We start from the raw sequence: 24181 nt of genomic DNA on the forward strand, positions 1-24181 counted from the left end.
CCAATCTGAGGGCTGACATTGACACGGGTAACCTGTTGGTTGCCCAAGCCAGACAAACAAATTTTTAAGGCTTTAAAACCCCTTCTCAGCCTTGGGAAAAGACCCAAAAGGATTTTTGGTTTCGTTTTTTCTTCTAGTGAGAGAATGAAATGGAAGGCAAAGAAGAAAAGGAACCATTGACAATTGCTCCAGCTTCTTCACACATGAAGAGAATGACGCATCGCACATGTTCACGTGTGCTGGGAACATGAGACCTTCCCCATTCCTTGAGGATTGGCTCTTGAGGCGGAGCTGAGCATTCGTTCATTTTGCTGCTTCGGGCGATTGATCGGTAAGACTGGGGACAAATATGCATGGAGTCCGCGATGGTGATGGCCAGCAGCGATACGGACGACGGAGTAGGTGCAAGGACATCTGGTACATCATAAAAATTGACCAGGTGGGCTGAGCGGGCAACCGATCAACAGAGTCATGTTGTCCCTCCCAGCTTGTCAGCGCCAGCTTCTCATCCACTCCGTTTGTGTCATGAAGATCGCTTCAAATGAAGCATTTGGTTGATGCTGATCGGCCCTGAGTGGTCCACACAACGGCCCTTGTTGGCCACTGTCAGACTGTGTGACCAACGTGAGTCTGCGACTGTGTATCATTTCTGTCGTGGGTCGGGAAGTAGGAGTACCTACCCAGGCAGGTACCTACAATATGCATAGAAAAACTGGGACTGATGTGGGAGCAGTCGTTTGTCGCCATCCAGACCAGGTGGACTCGAAACATTGACGTGGGCCGGGTGGAAAGTGTTGTTGCAAATCATAACCCCCAATCTTGCCAATCTTGAGACGCTGAGCACCATCTCGCCCCCTATCCCTGCTGTGTCCGGAGTACCTTGCGGAAGCGTGAAGCCTGAACTACACATGAGAGGCTCAATCAGACGCTGGTTTGGGATGCTGCCATGTTGCCCCTGTTGACCTTGTTGACCTTCCTGGTCTATCCATGCGGTTGGACCAAGTTGCTAATCTGCCAATGTCATCAACCCTTGTGCTCCATGGTCGATGTCGCTGTTTGTTGTCCAATTGCAGAACCGTCTCCCCACCACAATGTGCATCGTCGACTGAATTCGTCATGGCGCTTGCGGTGATAATCGCGCCTCTGCCTGAACAAGCAGCATGAGAAGACTGGGAAGCTAGGTTGCGTTGTGGTCTGTTCGCTGGGGGTTTTATGATATCCCCATTTCTTTATCTGTGCTTGACTTGAAAGTTCACGTCATGTCAGATCTCCATTTTCATTGGCATCGTGAGGCCTTGATTGCCCTGGGCCGAGAAGACATTGCGTACTGGCTCCCTCGTGAAATTGATCCAGCACTGTAGAGGTAGAGGTAGAGATAGTGGCGGGTAGCAGCCCTCACCGCACCTAGCACGGAAAGAATGTCTGGTTTGCTTCTGGTTAGTTCCCTCGTGGTTTCGGTATGCTTGGACATGAGGTACGAGTGTACGACGTATGTGTGCATGTCAGTGTACAGAGTGCAGAAAGGAGAGTGTGCTGTTGCAAGACGCATCATCTCATGGTCCAAAGTTCCAAGGTTCCAAAGCTGGCACCCACTTCAAACATGAACACTTTTGTTGCAGGTACCTCGGTACGTACCGCAGAAGTACCCCCACACCCAGAATATGCGTACACAAGCACTTAGCCATGCCCTCACTCCCTGACACTGGGTACCTCCTTCCACGCTGAAACTCGCTCCTTCCTCGAGTCTGTTTCCATCACACAGGGCTCTACAACACCAAACTTTACCTTCTTTTCCCTTCTGCTCATCTTTCCTCTCTCTTGTCCTCCCGTACTTCCTCCTCCTCCTTCCTTCATTGTTTCCTGTTTCTGTTGTCGATGCTCTGTTCACCTTTCTACGCGGGACGTCGAACCCAGGCCTCAATACAGAATTCTCGCCCCCAGTCTCTCTCGTTTCAAGCGCTGTTGTCGGTGCCAACGTGCTCCTCAGCCCACCACTCACTCACACATCTGTCGTTATCTCCCGGGATTCATTTTGACCGCAACGCTTGTTCCAGCGCAGGAAGTCCAAGGAAGCGCTCAGTTGGATGACCTTCTTGGCTTGCATTCACTCTTTTCTTTTCTTTTACTTCTTATAATCCTACTCTTCAATTAGGAACCACCAGGTGACCGTTTTGGAACCTGCTCAGCAGTCTTCTCATTGCACCTAGCCGCTGGCCAAGTCACCGACCAAACGCACTTTGGGAAATTTCAATCAATCATTCTCATCACTCGACAAATCTGATATCAATACTTGGCAGAAACGAGCCGTGTGGAAACATCGAGCCGACGACTTTAGGGGCAGCGTCTCTTGGATGGTGCAATTCAGCAGCACGGTACACTAGACTTCGGCTCCCTGTGCCTTGGTCTATCTCAACAAACTCGGCCAGGCTACATGCTCGACACATCATGGGCGTTGTACTAACAGGGCCCAAACGCTCCATGACAATGCGAAGTCCGTTTGGTCGCGCTCTCCTTGCCGCCCTGTGCGTGCTACTTGTCCTCATGGCAATGCTCAAAACTGAATCGATACCAGTCCGCCCACAGCTCTTTGGGAAACCAGGTGTCAAGGCCAACGCAGTTCACGAACAAAAGCCACTTGACGACTCTAACTCGCCTGTAACCAGCAGCTCCATGATTGGCAATGGAAACGTAATCTCTAGCAATTTCAACATCAACTGCAGTGTCGATATACCACATCTACAGAAAATAAGGCAAAAGTACAACCTCGACGAAAGGTTCCAGTACATGAAGCGCTACGTCCGCTTCACCCGCACTGAGGGCCTGGAGCGAAAACGCATGACCAAGATTTCACATAATCTACTCAACGGAGCCTTCAAGACTGTCGATATGAACAAACAATACGGGCAAGACGCCTGCGAAAACCCCCTTGAAGTGCAGGTTCCTGCCTCCGGTTTGCCGTCAGCTGTCAACGCAAGCGATTTCATGTTTGGTGTCTCAACGACATTTAAGCGTTTCATGGACTCGGAAACAACGCCCATCAATGAATGGATCTACTGGCTCACCGACAGCCGCGGCCACTCCAACGGGGGCAAACTAGTCCTTATGCTCCTTGATGCCAGTGATGATGAGCTTCAGGAAGTTGCTAACCTTCTTGGAGATGTCGGCATCGATGTTGACGTGTATCACTCCGACTCTTCTCTGGAAATGGCGGTTCGATATCTCAGCCTGGTGCCTACACTTTACACTCATCCCGACGCAAAGAAAAAGAAGTGGCTCGTTACTTGCGACGACGACACCTTTTTCCCCAGTATGCATGAGTTGATTGACAAAATGGGCAAGTATGATCACACCCGTGAGATGTACATCGGCACTCTGTCCGAGGATACCGGAGCAATTGAGCGCCACGGTTCGCAAGCATTTGGCGGCGGGGGTGTTTTCCTGTCTGTTCCGTTGGCAGAAAAGCTCACCGAGCTTTTTGGTAGCTGTACCACTGAGCAGAAAGTATTGGAGTCGAACTCGGGATGGGGACCCCAGGGCGACATAATTCTCCGCAAGTGCATCTACGAAAATACCGATACCCGATTAACAACGTTTTGGGATTTGTGGCAACTAGATATCTTTGGCCACCCCGCGGGTTTCTACGAATGGGGCATCAAGCCACTCTCTCTGCATCATTATCGTGGGGGTGGGTGGCACAAGGCCAAGCCCGGCATGTACACCAAGATCGCTCACACCTGTGGCGAAGATTGCACGCTGATGCGGTTCCAAACCAAGGATGATTTTATTATTTCCGGATACTCTATTGCCCACTACCCAGACGGTGTTACCTTTGACACAAACCAGCTGGAAGCAACATTACACGCCGCGCCAGAGGACAAGGGCTGGAACCTTGACTTCATGATGGGGCCAAGACGACCGAACCTTGAAAAGACTGGCAAAAAGATTTCGTGGGAGCTGGAAGAATCCGAGGTGCAGTCAGATGGCTCAGTGCTCCAAACTTACACCCGGAAGCAGAACGATGACCGATGGGTGCATCCTGACAAGCAACCCATGAGCAATATTGATGGCGTTATTGAGCTCGTTTGGATTCCATCATAGCACCTATTTGCAGCTGCACCATGAGCCCCTCTGTGTATTTCATGCGTTCGCCATTGGTCTGTCGTTCTGCGGCACGATGTCTGGACACCGTTGTTGGACGATGGCGATGGCGGAAATCTGAGATCTGGGCCACTCTTTGGCAACGACTAGTCGGATTTGATCAGCGCAGCCTGTTTTTGACAGCGACCGATGGATAGCCTTCAAATAATGGGCATGCAGCATGAAGTTTGTGGCCACCATATTCACTCATTTTTAGACGGCCCAAAGCATTATTTCGCCAGTCATCTAAGTCACTTGTTTTTTTGTTTTCTATGTTTTCGTTTTCCTGGGAGGATAGACATTTGGCAAATCAGAGTCACGATTCGCCGCGGCGTACTCGATTTTCATTCACTCGGCATAAAATATCTGTAGGGCTGGCGTTTCGGGAGAAGGCATTCATTTATATTCTGTCAAAGCACGGGCGAGACCTCTGGCTGACTTTGTATCCTTTGATGCTATTTAAGGCATCTACCCAAACTGGGTCTTGTGTACGTACACTAACGGGGAGAGCACGACGGGCTATGCTGTGAATGGATTGTAGCGACTGGGTCAGGTAGAACAGTTGAATGATGAACGCATAATCCTATGTCTAATTTTGGTGATTGATTTTAGCTGCCATTTAACTCTTATTGTCTGGTTTTCTCGTATGCCGGAGACATATCTGATGCCCGACCCTACATTGATAGGGCATGGGATAGCAGGGGTCGGATAGGAGGGGTAACATAAAGCAGAATCAACAAGGCCCATGAGAAGTATCCAGCAGCTTACGCAATTGTTTAGAAATCGATACCGACCAAAATGTTCGCAAATGCACGACCGAGAAGCCCTTTCTTGGTGACAAAGATAACGACATGACGCAGTGGGTGCCAGCCACACAGGTTTGACACTGGGACTTGAGTCCGGCTGCTTGACATTTGTCCCCTCCGTTTCAATGTGTTGTTGGTCCCAGTCGACCAGTCAGCCCTTCCTCCACTGGTCTCTTAGACGCAAGCCAATGAGGCTGGAGTGATTTAACGTCTAGTGGGTTGTCTGGTGCTCGTTCTCTCTCAACACCGTTCACGACGACATCTCCAAACAACAAATCTCCCCCAGCAGTTCAAGATGCACGCTAGCCAGTGATTCAACTCATCACCATCATCAATCGCCTTTTCACTCCATCAAGTTGCACACACCGCCCAACCCCGACCCCACAATCACGATGGCCCGGACCGACGAAGCCGCCATCTTTTTTCACGCCGTGTATAGCGCGGTGCAAGAGATTCCGCACGGCAAGGTGACTTCATATGCGCACATAGCAATGCTAGTCGGAACTCGTAAGACCTTATATCAACCAGTTTCATCATCAACGCCCTCCGCGCATTGTGACAACCTTGTTGCTAATCGTTTCTTGGGCCAGCACAACGACCCCGACAAGTGGGCGTCTGCATGAAGCATTTGTCAAATGATGCTTCGCACCGCTTCAACAACACAAACGTCCCATGGCAACGCGTCATTAATTCCAAAGGTTTCATATCGCCTCGGTTGGTTTGATCCAAAGCCCAATTACAGCAGCAACGCTATGCGTACTAACCGCGGGTCGATGCAGCTCCCAACCAAATGGTGCACAGAACCAGGCGGAGGCCCTGCGTGGCGAGGGCGTCGAGGTCACACGCACCGCGATGGGTGAATTCATGGTGAATTTTGATGAATATGGCTGGTTTCCGAGAGCGCTGCCTTCTGAGGCGGTTAGCGACGAGGCTTGGGAGAGCAGTACCGGTGACGAAGCTGAGGCCGATAATGAGTAGGTTTTGCCATGATGATGAAGATATGGATTGCCTCGTACGTCTGTGCCCCGAGGTCAATTGGTTGGTTCGTTTGCCGGCGATCAGATGCCAAACCGTCCTGGACGGACGATTTCTATGACGCAGTTCGGTTCAAAAAGTCCTCCGACGTCTCTCACACCACTGCGTAGACAGACCATGAAGCACAATGTACGGCCCATCACCAGGCAAAATATATTCAATCTTTTTATCATTCTCACTCAACATATATATATACTGTAGTAAGTCATCATTTGCCAGAATAGGCTGCACATCTTCTGGAGTACAACCTCATTCAGACCATCCATCCATCCATCCTCCACGGTCATCGCTTCCATGAATTGGTAGAAAACAAAAAAGTGGTACATCCCACCGTACAGAGAAGAAAAAAAAAAGACCCCCATCTCTCACTACACGAGGCCACAATTCCCAATCGTGGCATTTAGTGCAGCGTGGTAAGAAATAATGAATAAAACAGACCCAAAGAATACACAACCATAAGACTGGCATCAAGAGGAAGGGATATAAAGTTTATTCGTCATCGTCCCAGCAGAAGAAAAGAAACACATTAGTAAACGCCTGCCAGTGTGCGTATGTATCAAAGGTGTAACGCAAATCGCAAGCAGAAAGCAGATCATGATACACGGTGTGTCGCCTTGAGATAACCCGCTGACCGCACTCAAGAAAATGTAATTGGTTGTGCAAAACGGATGGGCACCGCAAACACTCCAAGACAAAACTGACATGATTGGTTGCAAAAGATGAGAGCATGGACAACGAATATCGCAATGGATAACACACATGGCTCCGGGTAGTCCCACTACGGCGAAGCTGCAACGTCTCGATCCCCTCTCGCAGATTTCCAGAGAAAGCTGAGCCCCGCCTAGAAGCAGTTCAGGCTGCCCTTCTTCTTTTTGCCCTTGTTAATGGCATTCATCCTTTCTTCGAGTTGTTTTCTAGCCAACTCTGCAGCCTGCCGCTTCTTTCGTTCCTCCTCGACAGCCTGCATACTCCATCGGTTGTCTTGTTGTGGCTCGGTCTGTCTTTCCTTGAGATCCTTGAGTTCGGATTCAAGCTCCTGCGAGCGCTTCTTCCACGCATCGCAATCGCTCTTCACCTTCTTGGACTGCTTCTCGAGGTCTGTGAGCGCCTCTTCCAACGTCTGCGTCAGTTGTCGCTCTGCATACAGGTGCTTCTCAATGGTTCTGATACGAGCTTCTTGGTCTTCGGTGAGCTGTGAAATATTGAGGTTGTCTTTGCTCAGAGGACGTCCAGTTGTGGGAGAGTTTGGCACACCGTTGGTCGGAGAACCGCTCCTGGCAGCAACGCTGGGCAATGGCGGCAGAGGAATGGCGGGCGGGGGCGATGGCAGGGAAGTATGCGATGTGCTTTTGCGTATGGTGGAGTTGGAGTTGGACCGCTTGATTTCGCCAGTGGTGGAGAGCTCGTGGAATTTGGCTTGCAGAGCTGCATACTCCTCCCTAATGTTTTCCAAGTCGCCTTGAAGTTTTGTTCGGGCCGTGGTGGCTTCCTCAAGCTGCGCATTCCGTTCAGTTTGCAGGGTGCTAAGACGATTGTTGGTCATTTGTGCCTCGTCGAAGTTATTCTGAAGTTGCTCCTCAAGTTCTTCAACGAGGCGACTATTCTTTTTATTGCGGCCCTCAAGGTCCACAAGCTTCGTCTTGACTGCCGTCAGCTGCTCGGCAACAGATGTCGGAACAGAATCGGCACTGTCCGAAAGCATCTCCATCAAAGAAGATTTGGCGGCCTGAATGTCGCCCAGGACATTTTCATTAATAGAAGTGAGCTCAGCAACATGGCTCTTCATTTCCTCGGCCTTTTGCTGTTCCTCGACGAGGGTCTTCTGGGCTGCCAAAAGTGTGTCAATTCTCTCCGAGAGCAGATCGACGTTAGAATCCACATCCATGTCGACTGCGACTTGAGCAGCAATCCTGGCAAGTCGATCTCTAGCCTGAGACAATTCGTCTTCCAGCTTGTGCATCGCATCGGTATGCTCCTGCATAAGAACCTCAGCCTGTTGTTCATAGCTCTGTTGCTCTTGTGACCTAAGTTGCGTAATCTCCTTGGTATGATTGTCCTTGGCGAGATCGAGGGCATCCTGATGGGATTTAGCTGCTTCGACGTGAGTCGAGACCTGGGTCTCGAGTGATGACACCAGTTGCCGATGCTGCTCCAGCTCCGCGGCAGCCGATGCATGGGACCTGCTAACTTCCTCCAGCTTGGACTTCGTTGCGGCATACTCGGCCTCCAATTCAGCAACTTTGGTAGTATTGCTGTTGATAATTGCCTTGTACTCGTCAATCTCGGTGCGCAAGAAGTCAACCAGCTTCTGGTGCTTTTCCTCTGTGACTGTGGCCAAGCCCTCGGTCTCGGTCTTTGCTTTCGCTAGGGACTCGCTGAATTCTCTCTCTGACGAGGCGATTTGGGCTTCTAGCTTCATAATGTTGGCACGCAAACCGGCTTCCGTTTTCTCTGTAGCGTCGAGGACCAGTCTGTGTTTCTCCTCCCAGCCGGATAACTCTGCTTGCATTTCCGTGATCCGTTGCTCCCTCTTATCGGTGGACTTGGCGTCGTCCGCTTCCCCTCGGTCATTCTCGTCAATTGAGGATGAGGTAGCTGTGTTCTGTATGGACTGGCGCAACTCGTCCATTTGAGATGTTAACTCCTTTTCCCGTGTGTCGTGTGCCTCGCGCATCTGAGACATCTGCTTCTCATTTCTCTCAAGCTGATCGCGCAAGTTGGCAACCATGGACATGTCCATGGGGCTAGCCTTCAAGCTAGATCTTTCGCGCGTCAATCCTGATATGATTGTCATCTTAGTCTCCATCTCCTTCTTGACCGACGTTATATCAGCTTCCAACTCTTGGATGCGCTCACTTCGGGAGTGGAGCTCGTGCATGGCAGAATTCAAGGCGAGTTCGAAGCTCTGCATGACCTCAGGAAGATGCTCAAAATTTTCAGAGGCAATGTTACGGAGAGAAGCAAAGGAGCGATGGGCGCGGTCTATGACCATGAGATTTTGACTGGATTTTCGACGGATAACCGGAGTGCTAGTCCTTGGTGAGGTTGCTTCCACAGCACGCGCCTTCGACACCTCGGTCTTAAGTTCCTCTACAATATCCAGTGTGTCATTGTGCGTAGATTCGAGTTCGGCATACTTCTCGGTCAAAGTCTTTTCAGCGGCCTCTTTTTCCTCTGCCAGCTTGCGCAATCTCTCGATTTCTGCAGTTAAATGCTCATTCTTGGCTTGGTGAGCCAGATCCTCGTTTGAGACTGCGGGCTTGGTGGTGGCTGTATCATCCTCCGAGCTCAAGTCAGCAGCTGAAGTGTCCACGGTAGCTGGTGATTCCATCGCCGAAGACAGCTCAGACGACAAAGATCGTGACATCGACGAGCGGGGTTCATCTTTCAAGTCGACTGATTTACGGTCTGACGCAAACGAATCTGGGCGAGTTTGGGGTGTAGTCGATTCTGAGACTATAGAATCGCGAGCTCTTGACCGCTCAGGATGTCGCGCCTCATCCATGGCATCTCGCAATTCCGATAGCGTCCTGACAGTCTCTTCGTACTTGGCCTGGAGTTGATCATAGTCCTGAACGGTGGCTTCATGCTCAACACGGAGGTCGACGAGCTCCTGCGTAACGGTTTCCAGCTTGTCAGCAACGTATTTGCTCTGTTTCGCGTTGCTGGCAGAGTTCCCATTCGGTAATTCTCTGCTGTCGGCACCAAGGTCGTGACCTATTGATTGGTTCTGGTCGTGTGTGATATTTTCTTCATCCCCACCGTTGTCGACGCCGTTGTCGACGTAGTTGTCGGCATTCTCGTCATGCTCTTCGGGAATTGGGCCGTCCAACTGACTCTTACGGCTAACGTGCGACTGGCTGCGAGAATGGTCTGTAAAGCGGCGACCACGAATGGCCCCGTTCGCCAAAGGCTCAGACTCCACGGCCATCCCACCATCTACGTGGTCAAGCTCGTAAAGAAGCGCATCCAACTTCCCTAGACTTCTCTGACGCTCCACCACTGATTCTAGACGATCGATCTCGCGTTGCATCAGTTCAGTATCCTGGTCGGCCTCCGCCAGCCTCTCCTCAAGCGTGGAGATGTAGTCTTCACAGGCGGCCTCGTTCTCTCTGACTCTCGCAATTTCTTTGCGAAGTTCCAGAATAATGGTGGCATTCTTTTCTTCGCCACTAGTATGGCCATCCAACTTAGCCTCGAGGTCGTGAAGATAATTTTCGGTGCTCGCCTCCCGGTCCATGAGTTTCTGAAGCCGCGCCTGCAACTGCGAGTTGATGGTGTCCACGTAGGCACACTTTGTTTCTTTCTCGAGCAGAGATGTCTCTGTGTTAGAGAGCGTCGTTCGTGTGCTAGAAAGAGACTGTTCCAAACTTTGGATTGTCTTTTCGTATTCTAGGACGACCTGTTCAACAGCCTGCGCGAACGAGTTGGATCTGTTGAGTCGATCATCTGCAGAGGTGTCGTCATTCAGATCTGCCTGCTGAGATTCATGCTCTCGAGCTTTCGCTAGTTCAGAGATAAGTCTGGCATGGCGCTGGCTCAATGCGCTGTAGTTCTCCTGCGCATCTAGCAGTTGATTTTGGAGTTCTGATTCCCGCTCGTTTGGTCTGTCTGATCGTTCATTCGGCGCAGCATGGCCGCGACGTGGGCTATCTATGCCGCCTTGCGAGCTCCGAATCTGATCCCGCAGGAAGGAAACCTCAGCACGAAGCCTCTCTACCAAAGCTTTGCTGTCTCCGTCATCAACTTGCTGGATCCGCGGCTTAGACTGTATCGCTCTGGCACGTTGCGCATATTGAACGGTGTTCAGGGTCTCGCTAAGGTGAAATTCAGCAGGGGTGACACAGGCGATCATGTACGTGAAGGCATTGCCACCGAGCGAGTCTTGCAAAAGGCGGGTCAGTTTTGAGTCGCGGTAGGACACGTGAGAGCCAGATTGGCGGGAGGACAATTGGCTGATGACTTTGCCGAGAGAGGCCAACCCGGCATTGATGGAGATGCCCTCCTTGGCGCGTTCTCCCTGGGCGCCTGTATTTTTGAGCCGCTCACTTCCTGCCAGGTCGACAAAGTGTAGTTTGCTGTCGGTTGTGACTCCCAGGTCTTGACCAGTCAATGCCTCCAGGGGCATGGACAATCGCTTCTCGGCACCGGTTGCTGTTTGGAGCTTGCTCTTGCGCTGCACCAAGTTCAGCGAGAAAACGGCATGTGAACGGGATGACTTGGCGTTGATCGCTGTGGCGTCGGTTTGTCGGATGCTGGAGCCGAAATTGAGGGCGTTCATGAGATCTTCGACGGAAGCAATGTCAACCTGTCGCAATCCAGTGAGGAGAATGTTGCCTTTAGTATCTTCCCGGATAGCGATATTAGTTCGTTCGTTGGCAGGCGTTGATTCGGGCACAAGCAAATCGCGAAGCTGCTCGTTGTATATTTCTACGTATGTCGCCTTCAGAGACCAGTTGCGGTCACCAAGAAGATTATGGTGGTTGTAGGAACGAGGGGTTCGAAGACTTGAAATCGATTGCCTGTTAGATGCAGAACCGCTACCTCCACCGTTGGATAAGTCGAGCTTCTCGAAAAGAGCCGTTGCTGCGCGGGGGATTACACCTGCGGATTGGTAAGTACTTGAATTTTTCAAGGAGAGGCATTGTGGCGGAGGAAAGCGGTAACAGATGATGCATACATGCATGAGGCAGAACGCAGCTGTATGATGTAGGAGGGAACCCTTACCAATCATTGATTCATCTTCGTGTTCACCTGGATTCGACGTGCCCATGGTATATGACTTTCCAGCACCCGACTGGCCATATGCCAGGAGCGACACATTGTAGCCTTGGGTGAAGGCGCTGATGGAGTCGGCCAAGTATTCCCAAATCCCATCCTGCATAACCTCGGGGCTGAAAACGCGATCAAAGACGAATATTTTCCGACCTTGCGGAGAGTCGATGGCCAGGCTTGTGTTTGATGTCGTTTGGACCATTGAGCGCTGGAAACGTTGTGGGATCAAATCATAGCCTGGGTCATCGGGCTTCAGTGGTGGTCGTACTCGAACAGCTGCGGAGAGAGGCGGTCAGCAAACATTTGAACTTTGGAAGACGTGAGGTGAAGGGTTCCCAAAGATGTCTGGTCAAGTCTGGTGCGCAACAAGACAGGCGAAACAAAAGGGACAAAACGGAATCGACTACTCCGTATACATACCGACTTTGACAGCCGTGCGGCTCTCATCATCAGAGGCTCTGCTGCCAACGCCAGCCTTGCTGCTCATGCTCAATCTGCTGGCACTCCTTGGGCCTGGTTTCACGATGGCACTGAGAGGTCGCTCCCGTTGATGTAGAGGCGACGCCGGCGGTGAGGTGGCCATGACGAAAGTGTTCCAAACGCCAACGACTAGACAATAAGAATATTATTCTCCAAACGGAGGGAGCATGCACCGGGCCCTCTGCTCTGGTGTCATACGAGAGACGAGGGTTGGTCGTTCCGTCTTTGGATGGACGGTGAAGGCAACAGTGGCCCAGCGCCGCGGCGCGAAGTTGGGGTCGATTTTGGCGAAATTCGACAGACCCGCAGTGACAATCTGGGAAGGACGGGGGTTGGGTAATTTTGAAGGAATTATTGGGATGCAAGAGTGTTTTGAGCAAAGACTCTGGTAATATGATACCAGCCTGCAGAGTGTCCGCGATGGCCAGCTTGGGGGGGCAGACCAGAAACAGAACAGAAACAGAACAGACTTGACGCAGACTGGAGAGCTTCAATGTTGACTCTCGCGTGGTGTCCGAGTCACAATGGCGTGGACCAAGGGGGGTTTGGCATTCAATGTTGGGAGGAAAAGGAACCAGAACAGACTTGACCAGACTTGACTTGACATTGTGAACCAGATTTGGACCAAACCAGTACCCCTGGGGACCTGACCAGACCCGACCTGAGCTGACAAGACGTCAATTGGAAAGGCTGGCTGTTGTCTGGCGTGGTCCCAGTCGGCTATGAGCAAGTCGAGTCCCCAACTGGGTCTAGGCTGGTGGAATTGATTGGCCAGGCACATTGGCCAGGGGGTCAGGGGCTCGCGGTGCTAGAGCAAATTAGACACCAGAGTTGACACGGGGGGTTGACAAGGCTGGTGTAGACAACGCAAGAAAAAAAAAAGGAAAAATAAAAAGGAAGCAGCGAACTGGCCACCTGCCCACTGACCTGGCGGTGCCAGCTGAGTGTTGTCTGGCGTCAACATTTGAACTGGTCTACATCAAATACCTGCATGTGTGCTAAGCGCTCCGTACTCTGTATGGTCAACGTAGCAATCTAGTAGAAAAGCTCAGGGTCCTCGAGTCAATTCAACCAGTGAGCGTTGTAGTTGGAAGTCGATTGGCTGGGTCAAAGCCAATTGACGCGACTCCACTGTCGACAGACTCAAAGACTTGACTTGTCTGGTTGATCAGTGAAATTGACAGTTCGGAGCTGACCTCATCCTCAAAAGCGACAAGCCCCAACGGAGGAGCACTTGAGACCCTGCCCATGGCCGCTGAGGCACCACAGGCACCAGACCCGAATCATTTTGTTGCCGACAGCACCGGTGGCGGACGGCGATACTGATGAATATTCCGATGGTGCCTGCCTGGCTGGCCTGGCGAAGCTGCTAGACATTTTGCATTTTGTCGGGTCTCAACTCGTCAAGCTGGTCCGGTTTCGCCAACTTCAGGCGATTAGTGGCTCCCGCGGGAAGCGCGGACCACAAGATTGAAGCACAAGGGAACAACCCTCCTCGAAAATAGGAATCATCATAATAATGACAATGACAATTAAAGAATAAATAAATCACCACAAAAATCTCGAACAGCCAGACAGTTTTTGTATGCACAGAGCGTTGACAGCGCAGAAGACTGCCAGGTGCGAATAAGGAAAAAGACTCAACTGGCAATATCAGCTCGAGTCAACTACCTAGGTAGCTTTGTCAGGGGCTGGCTTCTGCTGTGAACTTGAAGTCATTAGTACCCAAGTCCACTTGACGGATACAGATACCTACGTACCTAGGTAGGTACAAAAACCTAGGTACGGAGCACGCCGTGGCTGCGTGGGTATCCAGTCGACTTGACGCAGATTGGATTCAATGTTCACTCAGCGGACCAGGATGTATGTCGACAAGACCCTTGCAAGGAAAAATTAAAGGGGGCCGAGCTATACCCCGTTCAAGTAGGACTGTGCGTATCATGGAGTACCCAGAATGCCAGATTGACTGCACCACCCGAGCACTCAGGGAAATCAGGCCACGAGCCAAGGTGCATACTCACATTGAACATAGCAGAAATCCCCAGATAATCAGGTGGCCAGACGTGACTAAACCAAACTGAGAATCTGGTGCCCAACGGGGACAAGACAAGACCGTTGACGGAAAAGTGTCTGGAACGAGCTTCAAACTCCAAGCCACATGCAATGAAGGACTTGCAAACATGGAGCAGTAAACTCAAGAAAACAAGAAGGCCACTTCACTTCCATGTGGATGCACGTGCCAACATTGAACCAGCATGTCAAGTCCACACATTACTCGAATGCTGTATGTGCTCAGGAACGGAGTAGTAGGTACTCTTCGCCTGGCCACATCATTCTCTGGGGAATGGTGACCAGTGGGTGGTCAGTCACATCGCGATCCGGCGATGAAGCAAACGATTCTCCTCATCCAGGCCCGAATAAGTAGAGAATGCACTCATCACGTCCACTATTCACCGTTAGTGTACCTAGGCGTCCTGACATCAGAAAATACTCGGGTCTGGGGAGGTATTTTCTCCATACGTTCGGAGTAGTGTGGGGGAAGTACACAAAGTTCAGTGTTGCCAGAATTAGCCCACAACATGGAATGTTGTATGAGTAGCTCGCAAAGCAAAGAAAAAGAAAAGAAAAGGAAAAAAAGGGACACATGGAGACACATGCGATGGTTGTCCTGTCTCATCTGATTCAGTGACCGACTCTTGTTCTACCTACTTAAGTACCTAGGTACCTAGGTAGGCAAGGGGAAGGAAAGAGAGCAAATCAAAAGAAAAACTATCCTTCAACATGCCGTCCGTCACTTGTGTGGCTGTTCCCAGTCCATACATACCTAGGTATCTAGGTACTTGACATGTTTGATATATTCATGCTATCAACGTCAATTACCATAGCCCTTGCTGCCCAGTAGCCTTTCTCACTCGCCCCCCCAAAGTCACAGGACGACAAGGAGTTGGGCAAAAAAGGAGACCAAAATATAAGGGAATTTGCACCGTGAATGACGGCCAGACTATTTGGCATAGCTGTGACAATCCACTACAACGGACCACACACACCATCATGCAGCAAAACGAGGCCCAAGCAAGTTCTCAGGGGCTCGGCCAGGATATCCAAAATTGGCGGTGGCTGATCCTCAACGGCCGTTCTTGTTCTTCGTGGCTCGTTGGCCCCTTTGGTCAGGTACATCGGTACCTCTTGGATCCTGCAGAGGGTGGTGGGCGGTTTGAGCTGGGTGGTTGGCTGAAATCATTAAAGCTGGTTGGTTCATTTCCAAAGTTTTTGCTCGCTCACCACATTGGTACCTACAGGTACTTGGGTACTGAAGTTGGTGGCTTCCACGAAACCCATGCGTCTGGTCCTTTCCCCAGCCACAGACCTTCAACCTTGAACCCGTGTCCCTTGTCTGCATTGTCAGCTCAAGACTGTCTGCAGGCGAAAGCATTGTAGCACTGGAAGTGATGTCTTGGGCATGTCACAATTGTGAATTCGGCTTGCTAGTATTCTTGTAGCCGCCAGTGAACCGGAAGCCATGGAGATATCCAGTGTAGCCAGTCTTGCTCCAGCAAGGATGGGGCATTGTGCATTTGCCTAGGCGCCTAGGTACTTGACTTGACTACCTAAAAGTACTGGGAAAACACGAGTGTGGTCCGTGGAAAGACACCACGGAAGTCGCGGTTGTCACTGCACCTAAATGTCACCCCACAAGTCTGCCACAAGTTTGGATGAAAGAGATGTTAGCATCCCTGGACTGGACGAAGCCGGGAGTGCATGGCAAATCGTATCACAATGGTCTCGGACTAGGCTTTCCACGCCTTAAGCTATATTGTGACTTTCTTTTGAAGCGCTGATGACCAAATCGCTTAAATGTCCTAACACGTCTAGCAACAACTAGTAGCTTTTGTAGATTTTATAAAGTTGATGTAAACGCCGGGGAGGGCAGGAATATTACTGTTCACATCTGACCACCTCACAAACCGACTTCGAAATGAAGTCTCATGTTGGAATGAGCTTTGTTGCAAAGCAGGGACGATATGTGCACTCTCGCGAAAGGCTCCGCCCGTAGTAGCAAGCAAGGACAATTTGTTCTGGGCTCACCTTGCCCGCTTAAAGCAATTTCTTAGTAGCTATTACATAGATGTTTCTTGACTTTAATCTACTGGCCATAATCCTCGAGCTATGAGCGCCTCTTCAGTTGCAAATTCCCCGCGGCGTTAGAAGTATAGGGTAGTCAACATTCGACGCGCCGCCAAGCAAACAACATAGGCTGCGTATTGCTGCAATACACGTTCTACCAATCTTGTTTGATACATCAAGATCCTGCTCCAATATCCTGATAGTGATGGGTAGCCGCCTGATGGAACGAATCACGATGTGCCGTGAATACTTTCCTTTGGCGCGTCAAGTCTTTGACTTCTTGCAATGCTCCACATCACAACCGTGCACCAAAGTCCAGAGTCTGGCAATTCATGCAGTCAAAGAATGACTTACATCATAGCAAGTTAGACCACTTGACGGCTCAGAGAATGCCTCATTGGCTATCGTGCCGCGTACCGACTTTAATGCCCAGTCCTGAGAACTGATGTTGGAATGCGGACCACCCCAGGAATGCTGCCCCGAAGGCTGGGCATATGACGTGCAGAGACATACCCTATCACAATTGTGCGAGTAAGAGAAGGTGGAAACTTTTTCTTCATGCCCTGTCTTAACCGAAGTCGATTGCAGGCGGGTGATCGACTTTCTGTACGATAAGATCCATCGCCTCTGTGTGTGTACTGAAACAGGTAGCTTGTAGAGCTCTCTGCTATCACAGTAGAGACGGACGCTTAGAAAGGCCAAGGGAGGACTACGGAATGAATGAAGACTTGCTGTTATAATAGGCCACTCAAGATTATCGATGAAAACCCCAATGCCACCCTTGTCTCTTGACGCTGTCTCTCTCGTTCATTTTGGCCTGCATCCATAAACGGTTCTATACGCCATGGAGCACCTGAAGGCTTATGATGACGAAAAGCAAACACAGATTGTCCACGATATATTCGTCGTTAGCAATAGCACCTCGTCTTCATCCTCATCCGCATGCTCAACTACATCATCTCGCACCGCGTGTGACCCTGACAACCGTCTTGCGATCGAATTATACACCTCTTCCAAAGAGCCGGCTTTCACCTTTGATCCCCCCGATGGCGGATGGCGAGCATGGTCTCAGGTTCTTGCCGCCAATCTAGCCAATGCTGTATCATGGGGTTATGCCGCTACATTTGGAGTATACCAGTTGTACTACGTTGATGCTCTCGGGCTAGCATCCTCTAAAGTATCTTGGATCGGCTCCGTTCAAGTCTTTCTCGCCTTTGTTGTCTGTGCTCCATCTGGACGCATTGCAGATGCAGGCTACGCCCACGAAATTATTATTATCGGTTGCTTTTTTGTCGTCCTGGGCTCTTATATGACTAGCTTCTGCTACGAGTATTGGCAAATTATGCTTGCTCAGGGGGTTTGCACTGGAATCGGGCTTGGGGTCATCTCTACGCCAGCAGTCGCCATAACCAGCTCCTATTTTGACAAACACAGGTCACTGGCGCTGTCCATGTCAGCGATGGGAACGTCGGCGGGAGGTGTTATCTTCCCAGCAATAGTGCAGTACCTGATTCCTGAGATAGGCTTTCGTTGGGCTACCAGAGTTGCAGCTCTCGTAGCCCTTGTGATTTGTATAGGCGCTTGTGTGCTCCTAAAGCCTTACATCCCCGGCCGTAAGACTGGTCCACTAGTTGAATGGTCGGCTTTCAAAGAAGTCTCTTATTCACTGTTCGCTGTGGGCTCTTTTTTAAATTTCTACGGCATGTATTTTGGACTATTTTATGTGAGTACAGTTGTCTTCTTTTGTTTATGTTTGTTTGCGGAAGCTGTATGCTAACATATTTGCCAAAATAGATCAACAGTTTTGCGCGCAATATTATTGGATTCTCATCTGTCGAATCCGTCAGCCTGTTACTTATCACGAATGCAATTGGCATACCGGTCAGGCCAATCATAGGCTACCTGGCAAATACACATTTTGGACCCATCAACATCTTTATCCTCGCAACTACCTTTGTAGGCGTCATGCTCTTTGTTTGGACGACAATTACTAGTCGAACGAGCATGTACGTCTTTAGCGTCTTTTATGGCCTAGCAGTTAGTGCCAACCAAGGTACCTACGTTCCATCGTTGGCAAGTTTAACACAAGATCCTCAGAAGATGGGGATTCGATTTGGCATGATCGAGACACTTTGTGCATTCTCAACACTGGCTGGTCCTCCCACGGCTGGAGCAATCATTGATCGAACCGGGCTCTATGCTCCGGCTCAGATTTGGGGTGGGTCGGTAATGGTAGCTGCCGCTTTGGCCTTTGCAGCGGCACGCATATCCGTTACAGGGTGGAAGATTAAAGTAGCGATATGACGTTTTGAGTCGATTGGGGGCCTTGAAGGAGCATGATGTGCGCAACCAGCTTCAGGATCACCCCCAGTGAGCCGACCATGGCGAAGGGGGCCAGATCCAGGGCTATTGCAAAGGAGGAACATTCAGTACAGATGCTACATATATTCGGAAACACGGCACGCTATGAACTTAATTTAGAATATAGAACTCGTTCAGTGAGGACTACCTTTTTGCTGTTCGAGATACTGCGAAGTAATGTTGGATGGTTTCACGCCTTCTGTCAAGATGGTACGGAGTATTTTATGTCCGTAAACACCACAAAATTTCTGCGACGCCGGGCCGACCAGATTGTTCTCCCATTCCTCCAGCTTTCCATCTACACAATAGCACATGACATTTAACTTTTCCATGGCATTTTCAGATTTCACAGCACGAGACAAAGTTCACGGATCAGTGGGGACGGCGACACGGCCGGAGATGGGGCGGGGACAGACACGGACACGGACACGGACGGGTAAATGTGGGGCCACCCAAGACTGGTGTTGGAGACTGGGCGCTGTCTTAGTAGGGAGTCTGGCTTCACGATTCCGTCTGGTCCTGTCTGGTTGGTTATCGGAACATGACTGTTAAATTTGTTGGTTTCGACCACAATTCCATACAAAGCTACCACGGGGAAACTGACACGGCATGCGTGTGGTGTATGTGCAGTCATGTGCTTTACACATATTGATAATTATAAATTTACAATTGCCAGACTAGGTCTCGGTATTCCTCGTCAAATCTGCCTGCGTCATGTAGAACGACGGCACCTCATTCTCGCCCATGTGACTATCTAAAAACGTTGTCCAGTCAGGAATTTGCGCACTCAACCCTGAAGCAAATGGCGATAACGCCGCTTGGCTATGGCGTGTTCGGTCAGTCAGCCACCCATAGTCTATGATGTCCCAGAGCTGCTCAATTTGTGCCGAGTCGATTTCTGATTCTACGGCAGTCGGTGAGGGGTCCATGAGAAGATGTGCCGACTTGGCATCTATACTGAATGACTTTAATGATGCTGCCATCAAGCCATGGTTCGGCCATCGCACTGGCAAATGTTCAAGGAAGCCGAGGCACATGTCTGAGCAGAGTTTGGCTTGCGTCGCAATCTGCGGATTGGGCGAGAGGGCGAATATAAGGTGGACGGATACGGCGCATGTTCCGACATAACCCAGAAAGCTACCGCGGGCACAACAACCGACAGCCCGCAGCGTTTCTAGAATATTCGTCAGCTGAATCGCATGCTCTCGACAGCGATCCAGTAACTCTCGGGCAAATGTAGTCGGGAAGTAGGGGCAGTGAGCCTTTCGATATCTGCGAAGGTTGACAGGATGGTATAGCAAACACCCACACAGGTGGTACACTGCCCTCGCCCAGATAAAGTGGCCGACTCGTTGTCGATCGAAGCCTTCGTAGGTGCCGAATCGATTCGAAACATATGCACCTAAATCATCAGATCCCGCAAGGTGAATGCTTTCGAATGTCATCATCATGCTACTAATCTGGGAAAAATTGCTTCGGTGGTCCCATGGCGGTATGGTGGACAGGCTTTTCTGGAACGTGTCTCTAACGGTGAGACTCAAGGTAGAGCACATGAGGACCAGAATGGCAAAGTCATCGAGCTGCATCAGAGCGGGTATGTTGCTAGGCAGATCCTCGAAGAGCGCCATGGTAGGCATCTTTGTCGGCGTCTCCATGCGGAAAGCCTCTTCGCTACAAGGCAGGCCAAGGGTGCAATCGGCGTCTAAAATGGCAGGTGGATGGGATCTCCCACAGGAAACAAACTTGTCCAGCAGGTAAACAGACCAAAAGACCCGTCGATGTTCTTCTTGCTGCCACGGCGGGAGTGACGCATCTGGCTCTTTGTTGAGGTTGAGGCTTTGAACGAGGCGTATGGCAAGGCCGATTTTGACCCAGCCTAAGCGGTGTCGGCCAGCTATAGAACACGACAGATTAGCCGTACAGTCTATATTACTTTGTACCTCGTCCCTTTTCTCTTAGCATGGGGCGAGAAATTGCCGTATCAGGCGTCTCAATGGGCAATGGCCAACCTACCAGTAAAGTCGATTATGGCGAGCATACTAGTTGCTTGCGCTGCGGCCACGGACTCTGGGCTATGCTCCGTGGCGAATACTTGGTCAAGTATGATAATCCATGCCGCCCGAGCGAGGCTCTCAACAGCTTCTAGTTGGGATCCGCGGAAGTAGTCGTGGGAGCTATAACGTGCTGCTGTGGCGGCGAATGCGAGGAGGAGATATTGTGGCAAATCACCAGCGATGAGGCTCCGACGAAAATTGTTTTCATGAAAGAAGCAGTAGGGCTGATTATGGCAGTTGGAGAAGTACACATCAGCCAGAGACTTGAGTACCGGAACTGGAGGTAGTTGAGAGAACTTGTTGCTGTTGTTGTTATTGGTGCTACATTTGGCTGGGTTTTCAATCACCACGCTGGGTGAATTTGACCAAACAGGAGCTGGCTGCCCCGGAGGAGACAGTGATGATGGTGAGGTATGCTTCTCCAGATCACTTCCGATTGCCTGAGCGTCGTTGTTGCGGCCAATTTGTCCTTGTTGTGCGGCGCGAAGGTCCGACTCGAGTTTGGCCACGCGCATAAGAAGCTCGTCCTACATGTACATGAGACTCAAATACAGAGAAGATTGCTTTGAACAGGCGACTGTAACCATAGTGTTGGCCACTAAACAAAACTTACATTGACGGCCGCAGATGAGAAACGCCGAGGTGCCGCTGATGGCACTGATGAATGTGACGGATATTCACAGGTCTGGCCCAACCGGACACAGAGTGCGCAAGCTGGGCGCTCCCCTTGACAGCGAGTCTTTTTTCGCCTAATCATGCATGTTAATATTTCTGAGCTGATGGGCCAGTCAATGGTGTTCGCCGTTGACTGCTCCAGCCGGTGTCGGGACTCGGACGAACCTGCAATTCAGGCATGCTTGGCGAGGTCGCCTCATCTCACGCTCAGCAGAGTAGGACATTGAGGCAAAAGATCACATTGAACAAAGGCCCGCTGGCCGTTGGCAGAAAAGAAACCAATGCCGATGGCTAAGCTACGTGGGAGGGAGTCTGAGCGCTGGAAACGACAGCCGTTGTCATCACCGTCCAAGTTTGTTGTAGTGGGGAGCCGAGCATCCTTGCCAACGGCATAAAGCTTGTGAGAACGAGATGAAATTGCGGGGAAATACGGAGCTCCATGTCCACATGCAGTCAGATCCAAATGTGAATAGGCACCAGACAAGACCCCAGAATCTGCTCCATACTCCATAACTCAGCGTTGGTCCCAGAAGGTTTGTGGCGTTTGGATACCCATACAAGCCATACCACGGTAGCACAGTCCACAGCAACCTGCTGGGCCAGAGGTGAATACTGGTTATGGAACGGTGCTTGAGTATGTTATGTTGTTCAAAGTTGACTGTCGAAGAGTAAATCCCACAACTACCTACTTGCAATCATCTAGATCGAATCAAACCCCCAACTCTAATAGCAATTCCTCAACATCACAGCTTGGCCATCGCACGTTGTTCCTGTGCCACGGACAGCTCCGTGAGGATCTCTTCGCTTCCACCTCCAATGACCATAACCCTCACATCACGACTGATTTGTTCTACTCGGGCGCCTCGGCCACCACGCGAGTATCCCAGTCCGCCCATGACTTGTTGCATCTCCCGACTGACAAACTCCAAAGTCTGCCCACACAAAACTTTGAGATTGGCAAAGAGCCCGCCCAAGTAAATCTCTCTGCCGCCACCTTGTTGAGCCCTGTTGCCACTTTTGATGTGCTCCATGTACACCAATTGTTCCATCAGGGCAGTCGCAGAGTCAAGTTTGCGTCCGCTGGCGCTGAACTTGGCGCGAATGACTTGGTTCGCAAGCAGTGGCTTGCCAAAGGTCTCCCGAACTTGTGCATATTTGTACGCATCCTCAACGCAGCAGCGCGCGAGTCGGAGGCTAGTACATGCTAGCCAAAGGCGCTCGTGGTTAAAGTCTGTAGGAGAAGTGTTTCTGCATTAGCTTATGCAGTTTGATGGGAGTACCGGTTGAAAAGGGAGGAAAACGAACTGGACATGATGATCTCGAATCCCTGATTCTCGCGTCCGAGGAGATACGAAGCCGGCACTTCAACATTATCAAACTCTATGTATGTTGAACCTGAATATGTGCAAAGCACCTCGAGTCAGCAAATCGACCAAAAATGAGAGATATACATTCCCAGCAGCTCACTTACCACTGGCTGTTACACCGGAATTCTCTAGCTTTCTGCATCGCACGCCTGGGGCTTTCAATGGAATGATGAGAGCAGAGACACCATCTTTCCCAGGTCCTCCAGTACGCACAGCAGCAGTGCAATAGTCAGCGAAAACGCCATTCGTGATCCATTTTTTCGCTCCGTTGACGACAAACTTGTCTCCTTTTCGTTCGGCCGTCGTCGTAATACCGGCAACATCCGATCCAGCTGTGACTCGAAAAAGACAAATCAGTATCTCGGCATCTTGTTGCTAGTGCCAGCACGAGTTGGGACGAGTCAAGACGTACCATCAGGCTCCGTGACGGCAAGGCAAAACCGCGTTGTGCCATTAAGGATAGATGGCAAGAACTGCCGCTTTTGATCTTCATTGCCAAAGTTGATGAGTGGCGGTGCACCGATGGAATTACCACAAGTCAATGCCCAGATGACGCCCAGATATCCACAACGAGCCACTTCATCAATAACAATCAGGTCATGAAAGCCGTCCCATTCTTCAGGCTTGATGCCACCAGGGAGTTGCTGGCCGTCTAGGTAGTCCTTGGCAAGCGGAAATACCGATGTAGCCATGTAGCCTTGTCGAGAATGTTCGGCAATTACCTGCAAAATACACATATGACAGTCAGGCATATTTTGCAACAACAGCAAAGAAAGCCCAAAACCAGAGCCTTAAGGACAAAATGGAAGAAATACTTACCTCGGGCGGCACAAAACCTTGTTTCTCCCATTCGTCGCTGAAGGGTAGTATATGTGTGTCGACGTATTGCCGTGCAACTTTTTGCAGCCGTCGGTGAGTCTCATTGTAATATGGAGAGATGCCACGAGAGAGCCAGAGAGGCTCTACGAATGGGGGATATTTTGTCGAACCCATGGCGAAATGGGATGCGCGTGAAGTTGACTGATACAATTCGCGGGATGGTCAAAGAAAGCCGTGAACAGTAGATAAGCACCACAGACAAGAAAGCTGCAAAAGTTTGCCTTACAGCAACACAGAGAAATGAATAAAACATAAATGGTATTCAACATCTGAACTATCCACAAGACCATTATCAAGTCCGTCTCGACCTCCACCACATGGCTGGTGTTGTTGGTGACCTTCCCAACTCCATGCCGCCCGTGTGGATTCGAGTCCGCTCCGCCTCCGTCTCCGGCTCCGGGTTCCAACACTCCGATTTACACCGACCGGTTCAAAAACATGTGCTCAGATTGCTTCATATGCGACAACCTCATATCAAGCTCTTCAA

The 24181-nt window shown here is 50.5% G+C and overlaps 6 protein-coding genes across 6 annotated transcripts; 3 read left to right on the forward strand and 3 right to left on the reverse strand.

Annotated features, from left to right (window-relative positions):
- Positions 1 to 2445: 2445 nt before the first annotated feature.
- On the forward strand, positions 2446 to 4098 carry VFPPC_14868 (glycosyltransferase family 31 protein; the record flags this gene model as incomplete). The annotated part of the gene is made up of 1 exon (XM_018292636.1): positions 2446 to 4098. One exon carries the CDS (start codon positions 2446 to 2448, stop codon positions 4096 to 4098), a length of 1653 nt encoding a protein of 550 aa, XP_018136976.1.
- A 1237-nt stretch (positions 4099 to 5335) lies between these two features.
- Positions 5336 to 5921, forward strand: VFPPC_18328 (6-O-methylguanine DNA methyltransferase, DNA binding domain-containing protein; the record flags this gene model as incomplete). Its single annotated transcript, XM_022429954.1, has 3 exons — positions 5336 to 5493; positions 5534 to 5560; positions 5723 to 5921. 3 exons carry the CDS (start codon positions 5336 to 5338, stop codon positions 5919 to 5921), a joined length of 384 nt encoding a protein of 127 aa, XP_022285035.1.
- Positions 5922 to 6819: 898 nt separating this feature from the next.
- VFPPC_11061 (kinesin family protein) lies at positions 6820 to 12336 on the reverse strand (the record flags this gene model as incomplete). The annotated part of the gene is made up of 3 exons (XM_022428737.1): positions 6820 to 11582; positions 11706 to 12029; positions 12174 to 12336. 3 exons carry the CDS (start codon positions 12334 to 12336, stop codon positions 6820 to 6822), a joined length of 5250 nt encoding a protein of 1749 aa, XP_022283983.1.
- Positions 12337 to 17202: 4866 nt separating this feature from the next.
- VFPPC_11060 (major facilitator superfamily transporter) lies at positions 17203 to 18662 on the forward strand (the record flags this gene model as incomplete). The annotated part of the gene is made up of 2 exons (XM_018289332.1): positions 17203 to 18081; positions 18153 to 18662. 2 exons carry the CDS (start codon positions 17203 to 17205, stop codon positions 18660 to 18662), a joined length of 1389 nt encoding a protein of 462 aa, XP_018136974.1.
- Positions 18663 to 19396: 734 nt separating this feature from the next.
- Positions 19397 to 21672, reverse strand: VFPPC_16933 (transcription factor; the record flags this gene model as incomplete). The annotated part of the gene is made up of 4 exons (XM_022429044.1): positions 19397 to 20613; positions 20733 to 21300; positions 21387 to 21522; positions 21614 to 21672. The coding sequence occupies 4 exons, from the start codon at positions 21670 to 21672 to the stop codon at positions 19397 to 19399; spliced, it is 1980 nt and encodes a 659-aa protein (XP_022283982.1).
- Positions 21673 to 22915: 1243 nt separating this feature from the next.
- Positions 22916 to 23567, reverse strand: VFPPC_11057 (hypothetical protein; the record flags this gene model as incomplete). The annotated part of the gene is made up of 3 exons (XM_022428736.1): positions 22916 to 23015; positions 23058 to 23153; positions 23236 to 23567. The coding sequence occupies 3 exons, from the start codon at positions 23565 to 23567 to the stop codon at positions 22916 to 22918; spliced, it is 528 nt and encodes a 175-aa protein (XP_022283981.1).
- Positions 23568 to 24181: the final 614 nt, after the last annotated feature.

This window comes from Pochonia chlamydosporia, assembly GCF_001653235.2.
Source record: "Pochonia chlamydosporia 170 chromosome Unknown PCv3seq00013, whole genome shotgun sequence".
Lineage (NCBI taxonomy): Eukaryota > Fungi > Ascomycota > Sordariomycetes > Hypocreales > Clavicipitaceae > Pochonia > Pochonia chlamydosporia.